This window comes from Poeciliopsis prolifica, unplaced genomic scaffold (genome assembly GCF_027474105.1).
Source record: "Poeciliopsis prolifica strain line A6 unplaced genomic scaffold, Auburn_PproV2 SCAFFOLD027, whole genome shotgun sequence".
NCBI lineage: Eukaryota > Metazoa > Chordata > Actinopteri > Cyprinodontiformes > Poeciliidae > Poeciliopsis > Poeciliopsis prolifica.
In genome coordinates this window covers 381531-400444 of record NW_026562402.1, presented here as the reverse complement: position 1 = coordinate 400444, position 18914 = coordinate 381531, and the positions used below count along the sequence as shown (strand labels likewise).

Genomic DNA, 18914 nt, shown 5'->3' with positions numbered 1-18914 from the left:
AAGATCTTTAGGGCATTTTTGTAATATGGCAGGAAAATGAGGCAACGTTTCCAAAACTTTAACAAATAAAGTGATAAAATGGTGGGCACGCCTTCAAGCTCAACACATCTAGAGACTGACTCAGCTGTCTTCTTTAATTGCTCAAACTTGTTGAGTATTAGATGGAGATCATTTGTGAACATGAGTTTATAAAACAAATTTGCAATTATTTTGAGGTCTTGACTTGAACTAGGTCATTCTAACATTTCAATATGCATTGATGTAACGGTTTCATTGCAGCCTCCGATTGTATGTTTAGGGCTGGAAGGTCAACCTCCACATCACTCTCAGCTCCTCCACCTACTCCTGACCGGTTTTGGTCCAGATTTAAAGGATCAGATTCTCACTACTGAGTTGTGAATCTCTACAGCTGATCCAGAGCTCTGCTTGCCGCTTCGATTAATGGTGGTTTATGTTTGCAGTTTGTGCCAAATTGTTTTTGGAAGATGGACTGAACGGTTTGTAGGATTTTAAGTTCAGCGTAATTTTCCTTCCACTTCATGCGCGTCACAAAAATATCTGTTACTCAATTAATATGATTTTAAAAACACTTTTTAATCGATTGACAGCACTACATAAAATATACTGAAGTTTGTAATGTGACAAAATGTGGAAAAAGTTCCAGTGTGAATGCTTTTGGAAAACATTGTTTTCTAACCAACGAACCAGTCAAGCAGAAAAAAAGAATGACTCCTGAACTGGAGGGAGATTATTATTTTTGTATCTTCATTACTGTATCTTTAATTAAATCTGTGAAAATACAGAGGAAAATGTAATTTAATTTTAATTCCAGCAAGCTGATTCCCAAAGAGTTGCGTATTGCAGGCAATGAACAGAAAAACTGTCCCAGACCACAAAGTTGTTTTATTTCATCTGCTGTGTGCAAGCAGTCTGCAGAATGACTCAACAAAAGTTTTTAAAATTCTGCTGGCAGAAAAATATGTTATTCGTGGTTAAACTTTTTGCTCTGCAGTCATGTTCTCTGTCGCCATCTAGTGAAATATTTCCGCTATTCCACCATGGAAACGTCCTTGTAAAAAGGCATTTATAGTTCAAATATTCAAAGCAGAAGCAATAAAACTCAAACTTTTCAGTAATGTACAAAGTTTTATTCTTGAAGAAGATGAAGGTGCAGCAGTTACAACTTTAACCTGTTCTCTGGCCTCCAAAACCTTTTAGATTTAATCCATTTGCTCTTTAAAAAAACATGCCTGCAGGTTTCTGCCTTGTCTTTTGGTAAAATGTGGATTTTGTACTAACAGTCTCTAATAAATGATATTTCTTGATATGATGTTCATGTTAGAGTTTTAATGTTAAAATGTTGGGGGTTGGTTATAACAAATAGGAGCTGTTCTTGACAGAAATTATTAAATGCTGCATGTTTAAACTGAATTTAAATGAAATGTTTTAAAATCAGACTGACTGAAGATCAACTGTTTCACAAAACATTAAAAAAAGAAATTATTGATTTATTTATAAAATGGAGCCAGTTGAAAATAAGACTTGAGTGTTTAAAGATGGTTCTCTTTTGCCCTGTTTGCTTCTTGCATTTATTTTTTCTGTTGCAGAACCAAAATAGCAAAAGAAAATCTACTAGAAAGATCAATGCACTTTAGGATAAACACCATCATGTCTGAGTAAAGTTAGACAATCCAACTCCAAGGATGTATTTGGTGTGAAACCCAGAAAAGTCTACAAGCTGCATCAAAGTCAGCCCTTTTTTCCTTTTTTTTTTTTTTTTTTTTTTTTTTGCTTATATTTAACATTACACTCAAGTCTGCCTAAAAACGTTGTGTAGGTTTTGGGATTTTACAAGCTCAGGCAGCATTTGCATGATTGGAAATCAAGCAAAGCCTTTAGGAGCATTAAAAAAGCTAGCTTGAAAGCTCTCGTGCATGCATATTGTGTTTTATGCACTCCTTTGCAGAACATTAAAACAATGTAGTTGAGGTAACTTTTTTGCTGTTGCTGCTTTGGTTTAGTCTACCTAACAGTCCTAAAATCAACCATTTAACATGCCATGCAGGAGGTTCTCTGTTTTACCGCTCTGCAAATATTGGTATTACTTTAAGGGGAGATGGTTCTTTGTCTTTTTCGTTTTACTGCAGGCTGAATTAAACATGTTATAAGCAAGCATATTTGTTTTTACTCTGCAAGAATCTGTCCAATTACCATAACAATGGGTTTGGCATCATAATACCTCAAGTCATTCAAAGATATAGAGGTTTACAGAACGTTATACTAACAACTTCACATTACACAAACTCTCAGTATTTTTTTTTTCAAATGCAAAATGTTTTGAACATAAAAGTGGCATTATGAACTTTTAAAAACCTTTGACAATCTAAATCATATTCCGATATCAGATTGCAAAAGGTATATAATTCACTCTTTCTTGTTCATCATCTCGTCTTCACTTTTCCATGTAATTTTATGAACTAACAAAAACAAAATCTGCATTTGTGATTGGTGATTCCAGTCAAGGTGGGCTGCACAGTGGCACAGTTGGTAGCACTGTTGCCTTGCAGCAAGAAGGTCCTGGGTTTGATTCCGGGGTCTTTCTGCACGGAGTTTGCATGTGCGTGCATGGGTTCTCTCCGGGTTCTCCGGCTTCCTCCCACAGTCCAAAAACATGACTGTCAGGTTAATTGGTCTTTCCAAATTCTCCTTAGGTGTGAGTGTGTGTGCATGGTTGTTTGTCCTGTTTGTGTCTGTGTTGCCCTGCAACGGACTGGCGACCTGTCCAGGGTGAACCCCGCCTCTCGCCTGGAACACTGCTGGAGATAGGCACCAGCACCTCCCGACCCCGTTAGGGAGAAAGGTGACCAGAAAATGGATGGATGGATTCCAGTCAAAAACAATGTAGTACCCCAGTTGTACCAGCAGGAGGCAATAATATCACCCGGTATGTGTTAACCGACATTAACACATCCAAATTCAAACCGTCTTTTGCTTTAGCATTGCCTACCATTTGTTCTAAGTCTTACAACGTTTTGAATTACACTTGAAGTTTATAAAGAAGAAATATTAGAGAGGATAGAGGAAGATGTTGGAATAATCTCCAACTAGAAATAATGGACATTTAAAATTCAACTGCCAGTGTTGTTATTGATGGGGCCTCAACGTTTATCCAATATTTTAAATTCCACAAAATATATGAAGCAATGCGAGTGAAAAGTTTGATTATTAACAGAAAAAGTGAGAAAACATGACCTCTGTTTTTTCTAGGTTATCTGACTATCATTTGTAGCAATATAACCTCTGTCATAATGTGCAGCCTCTCATGTGAATCCATTGTCTAAAACATCATCATAGTGGGTGGTAAGCCTGTTGGACAGGAGATCTGATGATCTCGTCTTGGCACTGATGTGTCACATCCAGCCTGGGCAGAGCAGTCCTCTGGCCTACTTCAATCCCAGCCAGCCCCTCTCACCACAGGACACGTCTCCGGTGAAGGACAGCGGCGACGGAGCATACAGGTCTGAGTCAGTATCTGACTCCCCTTCAGCTATAAACGGTCGGACCCTGGCACAGATTGAGCGTCCACCTACAGCTTCAGCGGCTGCACTGCCTCCTCCTCCTGAACCTGCAAAGAAAGACGGCCCAAAGAAGTCCTCTTTCGCCTGAGAGATGCTGAACCCGCTGAAGGAACGCTCCAGCTCCTCGTGGTCAACAGACGGGATGGAGAGGGAGGTGTCGCTCTCCACGGGTGTGGCGTCGCGCTGACACCTGTGTTTCCTGTGGCGTCGCCTGCCTTGAGAGCCCCTCTCTCTACCGCTCCCGCACACGCCTGAAGACGACCTATCATGTGTCGGTGCGGGCGGTGGAGGCAGACGGAAGACAGTGGGCGACTGGCCGCCGACGGCTAAGACGGGCGAAGGGGTGTTGGCCATGCTGCTGCCCCAGGCAGGCTGGCTGAGGGGATGCTGCAGCTGGTGCTGCCATGAAGTGGAGGGGCGGCTATTACTGCCAGATGGAGTGCCAACCGACTGTGCCACGGGCTGACCGAGTAAAGGATCTTTCTTTTCCAGAGACCTATCAGAATGGGAGACATCTGCCAAGGCAGAACGCGTCTTGGCTTTCTTTTCCACCTTGGTCGCCTCATCTTCATCCTTCTCTTCCTTGGTCTCCTCCGGGCTGTGGTAAGGCGGTGCTGGGTACGACTCCTTGGAGTTAAAAAAGGCCTCTGTTTCTGAATGAGTGATGCCCATACGTTGGACATACACATTGACCAGAAAATCAAGTTTTCTGTCCATGCAGAAAACCTACAGGAAGACGGAAAAAAAACAATGCAATTATTACAACTCAAAATTGGAACAAAGTAATCAACAAATACCTTCTTAAAGGGGCAATGTTCTAAAATGGCACATTGTGTAGTACCTATGTTACCTTCAGTTACAAAAATGCTGTAAATGCCAAAAATTACTTATATTTGACTTTGTAATTCCACGCCTAGTAATTGGGCCTCTGTCTCTTTAAGAAGCTCCTGCTCTTTCTGACACGTCGATTTCGCCATGTCGTCACAGCAACATTCCTCCATAATTTTTAACATTTTTACCAGTGCTTCATGGAGAACTAGCAAGGTAGCAGAGCACCAGATGTCACCAGGTGTCTGCTGATTGCTGCTGTCGCTAGTCTGGAGGAGCCAAGTGGAGCAAGAGGAAGCTTGGGTGAAGCTCCAAGGAGGAGGAGCTTTGGATAAATGGCCGGTGCTTTGCAGCAGCTAGTGTTTAGGCAACGCTGAATGATTGCCATGGGAGATTCAAGCATTTCTCAAACATGAACTCCAGGTATGTTTTTAATGAGGGAATAAAATTATGATGAAAAGCTCAGAAGAGTCAACTTTAAATTGATAAATACTGAACATTTTTTTAGTATGTCACACATATTAAACTTAGTACACATACTGGACTTAGCGGTGTTTATCAGCATTATATAACAGAATGTGGGGAAGTTTAAATGATATAAATACTTTCACAAGGAACTATGTAGACCACAGGTGTCAAACTCCAGTCCTGGAGGGCCACTGCCCTGCAACTTTTAGATGTGCCTCTGCTGCACCACACCTAAATAGAATAATTAGCTAATTAGCAAGGCTCTATAGAACTTATCTGCACAAGAAAGAGGAAATTAGGCCATTTCATTCCAGTGTTTTGTACCTGTGGCACATCTAAAAACTGCAGAACAGTGGCCCTTGAAGATTGGAGTTTGACACCCCTGGTTTAGATGGTCTCTGAACTGGTAGAGTTCTTTTAACAATTTTATTTAATTCTTTTACTCATTTAACCACATTAATATTGCTCAGTCTGTTAGAGTATCTGTTCAGAGAAAGTCTGTATAACCAGTCAGATAGGTTTCCTGCTGACCTCTACCTACAGTAGTTGCAGCAGACTGATAAGTGGACTAATGCTTCACCACACATACCAAAGCAAGGCACCAGTGTTTTTTAACAGATAAGAATAGTTAGTTTCGATAATAGTGAGATGGAATAAACCCTAAGGTTTAACAAATTCCTCTATTAAATGTCACAAGCTCAGAGTACGTACTGAGTGCATGTATAAGGTCTGACAATGTTCTTGTTATGCAAAATTGTTCCATTAGTAAACTTGATTTTTGGAAACGTCCATATTTTGAACACAGAAGATATTTATCAACTATTCAATTAACTGACCCTTCAGTGAGGATGTCGTTGCACTCTCCCCACCCTGTTAAGAATGACCATGCATCAAACCTGTTCAACTGGAACTGGCTCTGAGCTAGGGAGTGACCACATTGTGTGAAGAGTTCTATATATTGTGAGAGTTTGCAGCTCCAAGTCAGAACTCATTGCAGGTACAGCTGATGTGCTGTGGCTGCTGTGTGTTCTCTGATTGCAAACGACAAAATAAAGATTTTACTCTTTGTCATTTGCCAGAGTTTCAGCCTGATCTGTTCCACACATATTTTTTTTTTGTCTACAACGCCCACCTGTTTCTCCACTTTAACAAGTCGTCCCATCATGCTTTGGTCCTCCACTCCCTCTCCATCCACTTTGGAGCCTTTACCAACAATCTGGTCAACTCTAGGGTTTAAAAAATTGTTTAGTCAGATGGGATAAAACAAACATTTCCATGTCAGCCAGAAATCTTCAAAAGTTCACCATTAAAATTTTAAAAAATGCAAACAGGCACGTGCAGAGGGGGTGGAGGGTAAGGAGGCTGGAGCCCCTCCCCCTTTTATCCTTAATGCCCTAGTGCCCTTTTTGAGTTTTTTTTCTTTTAGTTTTCATTTTTAATCTGTATGTCAGAAGGCCTGTTTGTGCCCCTAAGCAATAATATTTAGCTAAATGTAATAATTTTAGCAAAATAAACTAGTCTAATAATGACTCTCAGTTTCTGTCTCCATATTGTTCAGTCACCGGGTTCATGGTGAGGAGGAGGGGGGCTGATCTGTGCCTCTAACTATTAAATATAGATATTTTTCATACAATGGTTTGTAAATACAAATGTAGGTCTGATGTTGACGTCAGAAATCCTTTTTTTATTTATATTTTCATAATTGTCCTCGCAAAAGCAGGAAAAAACTCGCCTCGCCCCTAAACATGCTTTAACTTCATCATTCTGCTAAAAGCCCGGTTCTACAGGCCGTCTGGGTCGGTCCCACCCACAGATAGAAAGAATGTCTGGTTTATATCAGACATTCTGATTAAGACACGGTATCGACTGTCACCGCGAGTCACAGCACAGCTCAAAGCCCCGGTATCACCTGGTACCACCTGCTGACTGTTTACTCTGCTACTCCTTAACGTTACTACCAGGCGGGTTAAAGCCACTGCTGACGGGATTTGGGCTGGAGGTGAACAGCTGTAAATAGAAGTTACTGCAGAATCTCAAGTGTTAAAGATTTGGGCCAGAGCACTTAGAGGTCATAAAATAAATATCAGAGATAATAATGGAGCAATAATTAGAACCGCAGCATAAAGCCAAACATGCCACAATTAAATGAACCAAATGTCCCCAAAGCATCAGTGGACTGACTGGGGCTACCGGGGGATTCCAGGTAGAATCCAGAGATGAGCATCGCAGCGGCTCTTCATGCAGGGCTTGCCCAAGGTAGTATGGGGCCTTAGACAGATACAACCCCCCAAAACCCGGAACCTGCTCTACTAAGAACCTCAAGATCATTAATATGTTTAAATATTGATAAAGTGAATCTGTGAGACGGAGATCAGGTTTATTGGCTGAGTTTAAAATCAGTCACTGATTATTGGTTATTTGCTGTGATGTATTTGTGAACAAACCCAATTAAAACACAAAGATTACACCGTATTGTAGCCATGGTAACACGACAATCAGAACTATCAAGATGACTCTTTAAACTTTTACTAAGTAAACTTCTTAATTAAATCCTAAATGTACTATTTATTTTTCTCAACTGAATGCATGAAATAAAATGTAACAACATTGTCATTCTCAATAAATTATGATACAGGTTTAGATAGATATATGGTCTGTGTTACAAATAAACCATTTCTGGGCCACCAGACATTCAGGGACTTCAGACCTGAATGTCTGGAGGCCCCTGAATGGCCCCTACCAGTAGCTACTGAGTTTTCTTTACCTTGATATTCCAGTCTTATAATTCTAGGTCTCAGATGCTAACATCAAACAATTATATAGAGTTAAACCCCTTTGAGCTTTTTGATGTATAAATCAATCTGCAGCCAAGTTGTTCTAGAGGTTAAATAGATATTATTAGGGCTTAATTAGTAAAATGGCAGAGAATTTTTTTATTCATAACTTCATAATCAGCGACCTTCTTTCCTCCGGTCTGTTTCACAGGTACAGTCTCAGATCAACTCAGCCCTCTGGGACTGTCAGCAGAAATAGGAACATTATACCTGTTGGGGAAAATATGGACTATATTTGCTTTGCATTGTCCACACATGATTGCAATGATATAGTACGATCCAATTAGATTATTGATTAATATGGGTAGTTGCTGTGTTGTTGTATGGTGTTTTTGTTCAATGTGCCCCTTTTTAAATTTGAGTACCTGCCCCTCCAAAGGTCTGCACGGCCCTTAATGCAAAGATGTGCATGAGTCTGACATGAGAAAATGAGGGGAAAAAAATTGCCTTCAAGCTCCACATAAATGATAGCATTTTAAAAAGTAGTAGCTTTCAATGAAATATGTGGATCCATGCATCATGAGACAAAGTATGAACATAGCCTGCAAGACATATTCAGTCTGAGGCCAAAATGCATCACTGGACATGCCTCCGCGGTGCTGGTCATGCTTCATTTCCATTGCATCCTATGGGGGACATTTCTTCATCTGTCTCTCCTTTGGAAGAACAAGCATCTAGCACTTCAAACCCCTGTTGAGTGAGGTCATTGGCTGTGGCTCATTAACATATGTTAGTATTAGTTTTAACTAAGTGGTTTGTATCTCCTCCTCTTATTGCTGGCAGGTTGTAAAAGAATATAATATAACAAAGAAAAATGTACATTTGACCTTACAAAGCTGAAAATTTGTTATTCTGGTAATGTAATGAGACAAATCAAGAGGCTGAAGCTCAAAAGGGGTTCATCAGTAAAATGATAATGCAGCTCCAATATTTGAGCTATGGTACACAGAGAGTAAATGCTGATAAATGGTCTAAAGGTGCAGTCTATTAACCTAACCTAGGACCTTCAGTGGACTTCTTATGGCGTGGTGTTGTTGGGGGAGGGGGCCCCACAATCATATCTATCCTGGCAAAGCACACAGAGACGATATGAGTGCAATGCAAAGTGAAGCAACGTGTGAATCACATTAGCTATGAAGAACAAGTTTCAATATATTCCTCTCACACACACACACACACACACACGCATGCCCACGCACACAGGGACACACGGTGAGTTTGACTTGCTGCATGGATGAAGTGTATACATTTCACTGCTGGACTATATTTTTTGTGGATGTTAGACCTTCGGGGCGTCAGGATTTTGAGGAGGCTAATAAAACTGATAGAAAACAAAAAGACAACAATGTTACACTGGATACTTTTGTGAAGGAGTGAGCTGTACTGTGGTGCTGGATAAAAGCTGCAGATATAGATCTGAATACTGCATATGTAGCTGGACAAATGAAACAGGCAGGTCAATGGCACATGTTTATCACAACATGTGTGTATCCGCTGTGAAGTCCAGATTTCAACCGTGTTCACACCAAGCAGCCCACAGAGTAAAACATGCACTTGCCTGGACTGCAGGTTCTTAATGCGACACAGCATGTCCAGGTGGCCTGCAGAGTACTGCTCAATCACATCCATCACATCATAAGGCCGCAGACTCTCCTTGAACCTCCTCTTTGACACCAAGAACTTCATGACGCTGTGGGGGATGACACCTTGTTTTCACAAACCACATGAATTTATTTGCTATTTAAAATATAGGTGTGATTGGACTTTGGTTTGTGTTTGGACTGAAAGAAGCCATTTATTTCAAACGTGAGAAAAACTAATCAGAGGAGAGACTACTAGGTTCAAACTGTTTTTTATATGAACAAGGGTGAACCAGGAGGGACGTCAGGCTGGTAATAGGAGTCTATCAATGTCTAATATTTAAGGCCAGGACTCTAATGTGTTAAAATGTATCAATTAATTACATACATTTTAACATGTAAAAATTTTAAATGAAATTAATCACATTTATTTTTATGTACAAAAGTGGAGAGGCAGAAACCTTGTATTCGCTTGTTTCTAGTACAGCCGTAAATCTGCCACACAAGAGACATCCACAGAAAACAAAGCCGATTTGCTTGCCTCACTGAGGTTCATTTTTGCTTTAAAAGATAATCTGATGGAACACTGAAGAAGACTGTTACTGTGTAGGAGCTGGCCTTCAAAACTATTCAAGCATAAAATACTCAATGGTAAACATTTTGAAGCAGCACAAATGTCCCCAACACTAATGTCAGCATCGACAGCACACATTTCTAAAGAAGTACTTTTTCAAAGAAGTTACATGAAAGACCACACTTCCTGAAATCTGAATGGGTATAACAGAACTAATTTGATGGCTAAATAACCTAAATATGACAGATTAAAAACAATAAACATCTTTGTTGTTTTATTCATGTCTATTTATTCAATGAAGTGAAAACATTGCTTACTTTGTCAATATATGGTTTTTGATTAAAATGCAATTAATTGTTGATTAATGAATTACAGATCCTGCATTTAATTCAATAAAATTGTTTTAATCTAATCCCACCACAACTATTATTAGCCTATTTTGTTAACATTAGCAAAAAGTATAAATAAAAAAAGAATCCTTACCAAATAGCCCTAATAGTAACTTTGAGTCCTGGAGGTAATTCCTGGGTAAAAAACTCACAGTGACAGCTCTTATCATCACCGATTTCCTCTCCAGGGAGGCTCGCCTCTGGAAAGCAAAGACAAACAGAGGATATATTTTTACCTTTTCTCTCATGTGAACTACAGCAACAGAAGCAAAGCATGGCTCTTGCTTTTATCCTTACAGGTTATACTTTGGTGTTAAGCCAGTAAGCCTGCTATAAATGCAATGAGCAAGCTTTGAGTAGAACCACAGAGTAAAGGATTGTGTGGAGCAGAATTGAAGTATAGAGCTGGAGTGATAAAGGAAGCTACTGAGACCTTTAATGACAAGTACTCTCCAATTATTGGATTAACACAGTCAGCATTGGATTTCACTTGTTTAGCTTAGCCACTGGGCTAAGCTAAACATGCTAAAGGTGTCATATAGGTGTCAAGACCTAACTGCAGAAATAAGTTGAAACTTTTGGGAAAAAAATGGGGCCTTTTCATGCAAAATAAAGCAGGATTTTTGACTACAACATATCTGTGTGAGTTTGTCTTAAAGCTTGACTTGAACCCACAGTTAGCTTAACCTCCCTTTGCTGGGGAGAAAAACAAGCTTCATAATTGTTTGTGTGTTTTCCAATATTGAGTAGAGGTATTAAAATCATACCATGCTCCCAGATATACTCATGCTTTACAGCCTCCAGTCAAAACAAGGAGAAAATAAACAATAGAAAATTAGAGGGGTTCATGTCAAGTCAACAAATTTCAGCATGCAGTTTTCTCAGAAACAGGTAAAGGCAAATTATTTCTTGTTGTTTATATATATATATATATATATATATATATATATATATATATATATATATATATATATATATATATATATATATATATATATATATATATATATATATATATCTGTAGAAGCCAACCAATAAAAAATACTTCCAATATCTTACTTATTAAACCTTCAATTGCTGCAAAGAGAAAAAGAGGAGAAACATGAGGGGAAAAGATTTGTTATGGATTCTGTAGTCGGGTGACAATGGTAGACAAATCTGTTGTTGACATGGATGCATGTGGATCCACTGAATAGTTTCTGATTCAAGTTTAAATTGTCTCTTCTGTCTTATAGCGATCAACTGGTTGGTTAAAATGTACAAAACATTGCACACTAAAGAAACTTACAGATTAAATCAGAGGTAAAAACTCAAGCCATGTCATGGTGACTTGTCTAACCTGGAGAACTCTTCAGTCCAAAGTCTTCATCCTGCATTTCAATCAGCACTTTAACATGTCATGAGGTGAAAGAAGAAAACATAGAGCTTGATGAGAGTTGGTTCAAACTGTTCAACAGAAAACGTAAAGAGATGATGAAGAAACTTTCTAGATTTGTGTCCTGGATGATGCATGGATGTAAAGTGTAGCAGACAGCCATTTTAGTCTATAATCTGGAAAACATTTTTCTAAGGCTGTGAATTTAGAAAAATTATAGACCATCATATAATAAAAAAAATATTAATTTTTATATTAATATTTTATGTCTAATTTAGAGGAAGATGACTTTTTTAAATGAAATTTCAGATGTAAACAAACAGAATAATCTAATCCATTAGTCATGCCCACAGCTTCCTGGTTTGAGCTGGTAAAACGCTGAACTGCTGTTAACTCTGATATGGCTGAACTCTCAGGGCGGAAAGCCCAGTGAATGCTCAATGGAAAAAATTAAATACATTAAAATGACAAATTTTTTCAATAGTTTTTCTGCATGTCCATTCAATAGTCTTGTAAGTTTTGCAATGTAACATATACCAGTAATGATGTAAATAAAACCATAAGAATTCATGTTTTAACATGCCAAATTTAGTACGACTTTGGTATACTTCAAACAAGAAAAATAAATCCAAATATGAGTTTTTATTATTATTATTCAGTTATTAATGAACAATAATCTTTTTTATTTCAAAAATAATAAAGTTCTGTTATGTTCAAGAAAAGACAAAAAAGTAAAAAATTTTTCCACCTAGATCAACCAATTATGCAACAACCGGACCACGTGAAAAAGGTCAATGTTAATGTTTGCAAAGTTTTTAATAACAATGTGCCCATTTCTCAGCATAAACTAATTTAGATCAGTTTGGAGTTGATATTTAGACAGCAGGCTCCTCCAGGCACGCTGCCCTGCATGTTTTAGGCATTTCTCTGCTCCTGATTCAGCCTGTTAATCTGCCATTAGTAGGTTCAAGTGAGCTGAAGCAGAGGAACACATCAAACAGAGGACGTCTACTTTTAGAAACATTTCTTCTCCAACACACCTGAATCAAATGAATAGCTCTGTCTTTGGCCTTATTAAGGTAATAATAACTGAATGATGTTTCACACAAAACTGTTTTTGTTGTTACTGCATACCATTGGTTATAAGAAAATGACACAAAAAAATCAGTTGGTAAGAAAACAAATGCATATTATTGAATGTTGCATTCAATATTTACTGAAAATGAAGACAAGGATGTAATTTGCAGATTTATGACAAAATAATATTTGTTTCATTGGTTCCCTCCTGTTATATATTTTCAAAGCAGATATTTCACTAAAATCAAGAAAACTGTAAAAACCTGACTTTTCATTCAATTTATAGTTATTTTTATGTAATATTTGTCTATAGCTGTGGAGGTGCCAAGGAGGTCTGGAGCCAGCATTGTCAACCATCGAGAACGATGACACGAACCCAGGACTAAAAAACAAATCTTACTCAGTTATGAAAACACTGAAACAGTGACTGCCACAGCATTGAACCAGGAGGTCAGTTTAGTTGCTGTTTTTGATTTGATCTTTCATCTGGATAAAATGGATTCTTATTAGACTGAATGGGATAAAACTGTCATGCTATGCCTTTATTTTCCTCAATAAAATAGATTATATTTTATTTTCAATGATTGGATATAACCGTCTAAGTCACATAGGTCAAAATCAAGGCCCAATTATCTGTAGCCCTGAGCATAATATTTAATTACCTGATGTTTTGCACGCACCAACACTACATTCCCCACAATCCAATGGTAGCCCTCGAAGTCACTGAAGCACGAGCTGGTTCATTATTCATCAGCAATCAGAGCAGAGATCAACTTTCAGGTACCTACTCCTCAAAAATGGCTGTTCATTTAGTGGACGCTGAGAACAGAGGGTTTCAGGTCAGGAGGGAGGCAGACAGTGATGTCCACTTCTTTCAGTAACGAGTAATCTAACGCGTTTCTATTTCAAATCAGGTAGTCAGACTACACTGGAAAAAGTGTGGCCTTGCTTAAAGTAAAAAATTTGATGTCCATTTATTGCATCTAAAATATTTGACTTCACAGAATGGAAATAAAGTTGTTTGGTACAACATGGCTATTTAATTTTGATTCAAACCATATTATTGTACTTGAGCCAATATTAATTCTTCACCTTTATCCAAGTTAAATTATTTACATTTCAGTTTTGGAACCAAAGTAAAATATTTACATTGAACCAATCAAATATATATACATTGCACCAAAGTAATATTCAGGCATTAGCACGAGTTAATTCATTTTCACCATGAAAGTCTTTTTTTATATTTCAGAAATGTGGTTTAAAAAACTATTTGCTAACCCTGATGGCTGGGCGACCGGTTGATTTCTGGCTAAACGTAGCCAGAAATCAAAACAAGAAAAGTCTTTCAGAAAGTTGGTTTCTGTCCGACAGCGACGATCATGGCTTAAGAGGAGCCCCAAAGAGTGTGTGTGTGTGTGTGTGTGTGTGTGTGTGTACAGCATCTACATATATACACACACAGTGTGTTTATATTGCATTTTTAAAAATTAATACACAATTAATACACTCCAGCAACATTTTTTCAAAGTCATTTATTCCTCACAAGTAAAAAAGGAGAAAAAAAAGTGGAATGTTCAGACAAACAAATATAAACATGTCATTGTTGCTCAGAGCAATGAAATAAAGACAATATGGCTTACCAAGCTAAATTAAATGGATGGAAAACATCCACTGTTGTACTGTTCAAACACATGAAGGAATGTTGCATCTCTAAACATCATCAAAGAAGTAAAATTCCAACAAAAGCAGTCCATGAAAGTGACACCGTGAGCCTGTATAACAAAGTGCTGCTGAGGTAGTCTACTTCTTAAATAGAAGCCAGTGGCAACTACATGCACACATTAAGCACACACAAATATACACCACTGTGCAGTTTTGAGTTCACCACTGAGTTTGCGAATATTGGAAGTCATCTTGTTGGAACCAAGCTCCATCAGGATCTTCCAAAGGGCATCAAAGGTGAACCTGAAACCCTGTGGATACTCCATGATAAGAGCATAGCAAAGTCCAAAGAGCATTACAACTCTGGCTGCAACAGAAGGCAACTCATTGAGGACTTCCACACCATCAATGACAATCCCAACGTCTTGGGGCTGCTGTAGAAGGCTTGAATTCTCTCTGAAGACAAAGTCTGCCATGATGGTCCTCTACAGCTCCTGCTCGGCTTGACCTTTCTGGGAGACCTGAGGCAAAATATACGACATTATGCAACTGAACAACTGCAGTCTGGCACACCTCATTAATCACTATATACTGTATAATGGCATAGGTGGTCTCCTGTGATGAATAAAGTTGAATCATCATTGTGACAGAAAATATCTGGACATACCATGTATTCCTTTATAAGGTCCTCAACACGTTCTCCCAGGTAGATGATGAGAGCTTTGAGGATACACTCCCTTCTGAAATCTGCATCAGCACCCTTTAGGGACAATCAAAATGGTTATTATGCAATGTGTAGACTAATCTAGCAACTTAATTCTCAGCTCTACCATAAACAGTGCTTTTACAGTGTGCGCCTGGTCAATATTGAATCCATGGCAGACTAATTCAAAGCAGTGAAAATGTAAAGCCATTCTAGTACATCTGCCAGAGGCCACTGGTAGTCCCTCTTTAAATATGAAGACAGACTGGATGGCTCCTGTTTTGGTTCCTACAGTCTCAAAGTATCTTTGGTGCAGTGACAGGTGCACAAATTATTACTACACATTGACGTACTCATAAGTGGCACATGTTTTTCTTTTTTTAAATGGTTGGTATAAACACACTAGACGAACTAATTGCTAACATGGCTTAATATGCTGAGCTAGTCAAGTTCACGGTGTAGCCGAGCGAACCGTGGTGGAAGCGATTGATTGGTAACGAATTATGCCTACCTTGATTAATTCCAGCTACAACCGAACAATGTACACATAGTGATATTTCTCGTGAAATACGTGTAAGTTCAGAAATGACACCACATTTAACCCGGCGAAAAAAGAAAGCGTTTACTGGGATACCCATATTTAGGCGGGACCTTCAGCTTGCTAACCAGGTGACATTAACTCAGTCTTTTGCATTAATACAATTGTAGGCTTGTTAAGACATCAGCTTAGGTTAGTACTTACCGCAGGTTTATTCTTCGATTAAATGCTAGGACGTTGATCATTCTTTCTTCCCCATGCCGAAACGGATGATGCTCTCCAAGCACTTCTCCACAACTTCTTCTCACGTGACTCAGATTCACATTATTACATCATTTCCTGTCAGTATGTTTTGAGAGGAATCAAAATATTTGCTTTCTTTCCTTCAGAAGTGTGATTAATTCAGTCTGAATCAAAATTGACACCTCATAATGCAAAAAAATTGACTTTCACCATATAGTCAATTATTTTACAATGTATTCAATGGTAGTTATTAGCTTGAATGAAGAGTTCCGTGCATCACTTTTTACAGTGTAGAGTTACTTATCGAAACCACTTTGCGTGACTATTTTCTTTTGTAATTTTATTTCCTCTACCCGTCTTGGGGAGTGACCGCAGTTTCTATGCTACATTGTTAGCAGCGACAGAAACAATGGAGGGAGATGTGCATTTTGTTGCCGAAAATAAACTATTTTGAAACGCCAATTCCGTTTATTGCGGCTTTGGGTTTGTTTTTTCTTTCTAAAGTCGCTTGCAGATTTAATGAGTCGCGGTTTTTGGGCTTAATAAGCAGACATCAACCCCAGAATTTGTCTGACATCCAGTTAGTTTCAGTCCATCATTTCCCGGATGATCCGTCCCGCTGTGTCTTTGTTAATGTCAAGTTGACGTATTACCTCTGAATGACGTCAAGCTTCGCGTTGCGCTCCAGAAAACCGAAAACATCGAGACTGATACGAACAGCGCAATAAACGTGAAAACAGCTACGAATGAACACGTCCGTAAAGCTGTGCGACTAAACATCATTATAATTATCAATATTAATATAAGTGTCACTAATCTGTGCGGTCATCTGAGTTATAGAGCCGCAGGAGGAGATCTGTTCACTGCGCTGTAACAACAAACACAGGGCCTTAATGCACAACCTGGAGGATGGGGGCAGGATGGTGGCTTTAAAAATCCTTCTTAGAGTTTTCCATACAATAGTGGACCACACGAAAACATGCACAAATGAATTTCCACACAGAAGTCGCTCCGGAGTATAAGTCGCAACCCCGGCCAAACTATAAAAAAACTGTGACTTATAGTCCGGAAAATACGGACTTTGTATTTGTATTTGCTTTGCTAATTCTCACAGGTTTGTCACTCTGCTGAAGATGTTTTATCCCTTTGGCCAGATGTCTTCTCCAGCCACTGCATTTTGTTCTGTCTGCCTCTGCGTGCTAAGATGCACAATACCCCCAGAAGCATCAGACATCACTCCAAATAATTGAATTGAAATGGTATTAATAAATGGTCTTAATACGCTTGCTCTCGGAAGGGCAAGCGTTTAAAATAAAGCACCCAGGCATTGCTTCTACAAACATTTGGTAAAGAATGGCTTGTGATCAGGAGTTCAGTGTGGCTCCAGCATCCAGACATTTCAACACTAAGTACAATCCAAAGGGCAGTGATGTTTTAGAGTGCACACTCCAGCTGGACTATGAAACAACAAAACATGACCTGTAAAAGTGACAAATCACACCTCCCTCTCCTTAGTCATTTTGAGCCTGGGTGAACCAGTTGTCAGGTAAACAACACAACCCTGAATGCAATGTGTCAAGTGCAACATCAGGTCCAGAGAGGAGCGTAATGAGGGGCTGTTTTCAGAAGTTGTGTTGGCCGCTTAGTTCCATTACAACAAACAATTTTAATGTTTAATCATTTTAGACAGTTTCATGACTCTTAAGACAGGGCAGGGATGGACTTTCCTGTTTCAATATGACTCATTGCACCAAAGGAGCATGTGAATGGGTTTGGTGTTGTCTGGCCTCCACATGTTCTTCACTTGAACCAGTTCCTCCAACATCAGTAGCTGGGTTTCCATTGACCATGAAACTGGGCAAACTAAAATTCTGAAAATAAATATGCTTTGTGGGAAAATGGCAATTAAATTCTTTTGATAAAACGTTTTTCAGTAAGATCAAAACACTTTCTTTGTGCTACTGGGGAAATCCATGAATAAGAAGACGACAGGAAGTGATTAACCTGTAGTTTATTGTCTCATAATGACATGATGTCGGTCACGCTTAACAGATAAAAAGTTAATAAATTTTTGTCCCCTGATCTCAATAAAAATCACTGAAAATAATATATACTGTCCTCATCTCAGCTGCACTCTTTGTTATTCAGTTTTACAGCATTTTGTTTTCTTACCATCTGAGTTTTGGCGAGAGGCGCCACCTCGGACTCTGCTCCAGCTCTTGGTGCCTTTGCTTGGGCTGGCTTCAGTCCCGTCTTCTGCCCCCGGAGAGGGTGCTTTCCCCTTAACCATGGGGGGTTTGGAAGGACTGGGAAACACCTTGTCCTTCAGACTGGCTTTTCGACTGCGCAGAGCAAGTAACAAGAAGTAATATTCAATGAATATGACTTATTTTTTGCTGTAAATCATGCCCAAATAAAAATACCATATAAAATGTATTTATCTTTGTTGTTTTTTGCAAAACCATTGATAAATTAGCACTTGCAATAATTTTCCTTACCTCAGAAGAAACTCAAAAAGGCCAAAATCCTACAGCAGAAGGACCCATGTCCACATACGAGCATGGTGGAGCATTGAGTCGGTCAGGCAAGCAGCAAGAAAGCTACAAGCGGGCATGCATGTGAAGCAAAGTTGCAGCTGTGGTCTCACTCTATGCAAAAAAAATAAAAATTAAAAAAGTGAACACTAATCATGCAAAAAATAAAAATAAATCACCCTGATACTGTATGTCTGTCAGATACTCTGGAGCTGTTAGGCACTCAGCAGTATACAGCTGCCTGCTGAACAGAGTTTCACAATGGCTGATCTGGCAAAAAAAAAAAAAGGCAGCAAGCAAATTAACTGCATAAAGACATTACTAAACAAAACCATAAATCAACAGTGGTAGGGACCTAAACAGGGGGTGAATATCTGCCTGTTCTCTGAGGGGGGAAAAACACTTGAAAGATTTAGGAACAGTAGCTTTTGGTTTTTATTTACAGATCGCTGAGAGAACTTCTACATCCTTATAATCATCTAGTTCAATCTTGACCTAAAAACACATGTACTCATTGTTGAGCCATCTCTG

General features: G+C 38.8%; 1 protein-coding gene across 3 annotated transcripts in view; it reads right to left on the bottom strand.

The window, feature by feature from the left end:
* Positions 1 to 1133: 1133 nt before the first annotated feature.
* Positions 1134 to 18914, bottom strand: part of LOC129371854 (potassium voltage-gated channel subfamily KQT member 2-like) — a 35603-nt gene continuing 17822 nt past the window's right edge. Inside the window, exons 11-18 of one of the 3 annotated variants that reach the window (XM_055048697.1) lie at positions 18022 to 18191; positions 11591 to 11638; positions 11311 to 11328; positions 10346 to 10451; positions 9267 to 9398; positions 8706 to 8774; positions 6007 to 6100; positions 1134 to 4304 (exon numbers count right to left, since the gene is read on the bottom strand). In XM_055048697.1, the coding sequence (XP_054904672.1) occupies positions 3444 to 4304; positions 6007 to 6100; positions 8706 to 8774; positions 9267 to 9398; positions 10346 to 10451; positions 11311 to 11328; positions 11591 to 11638; positions 18022 to 18191 (1498 nt within the window). In that variant the 3' untranslated portion in view covers positions 1134 to 3443. The remainder of the gene's footprint in view (positions 4305 to 6006; positions 6101 to 8705; positions 8775 to 9266; positions 9399 to 10345; positions 10452 to 11310; positions 11329 to 11590; positions 11639 to 18021; positions 18192 to 18914) is intronic. The other 2 variants (XM_055048696.1, XM_055048698.1) reach the window with 2 other exon arrangements.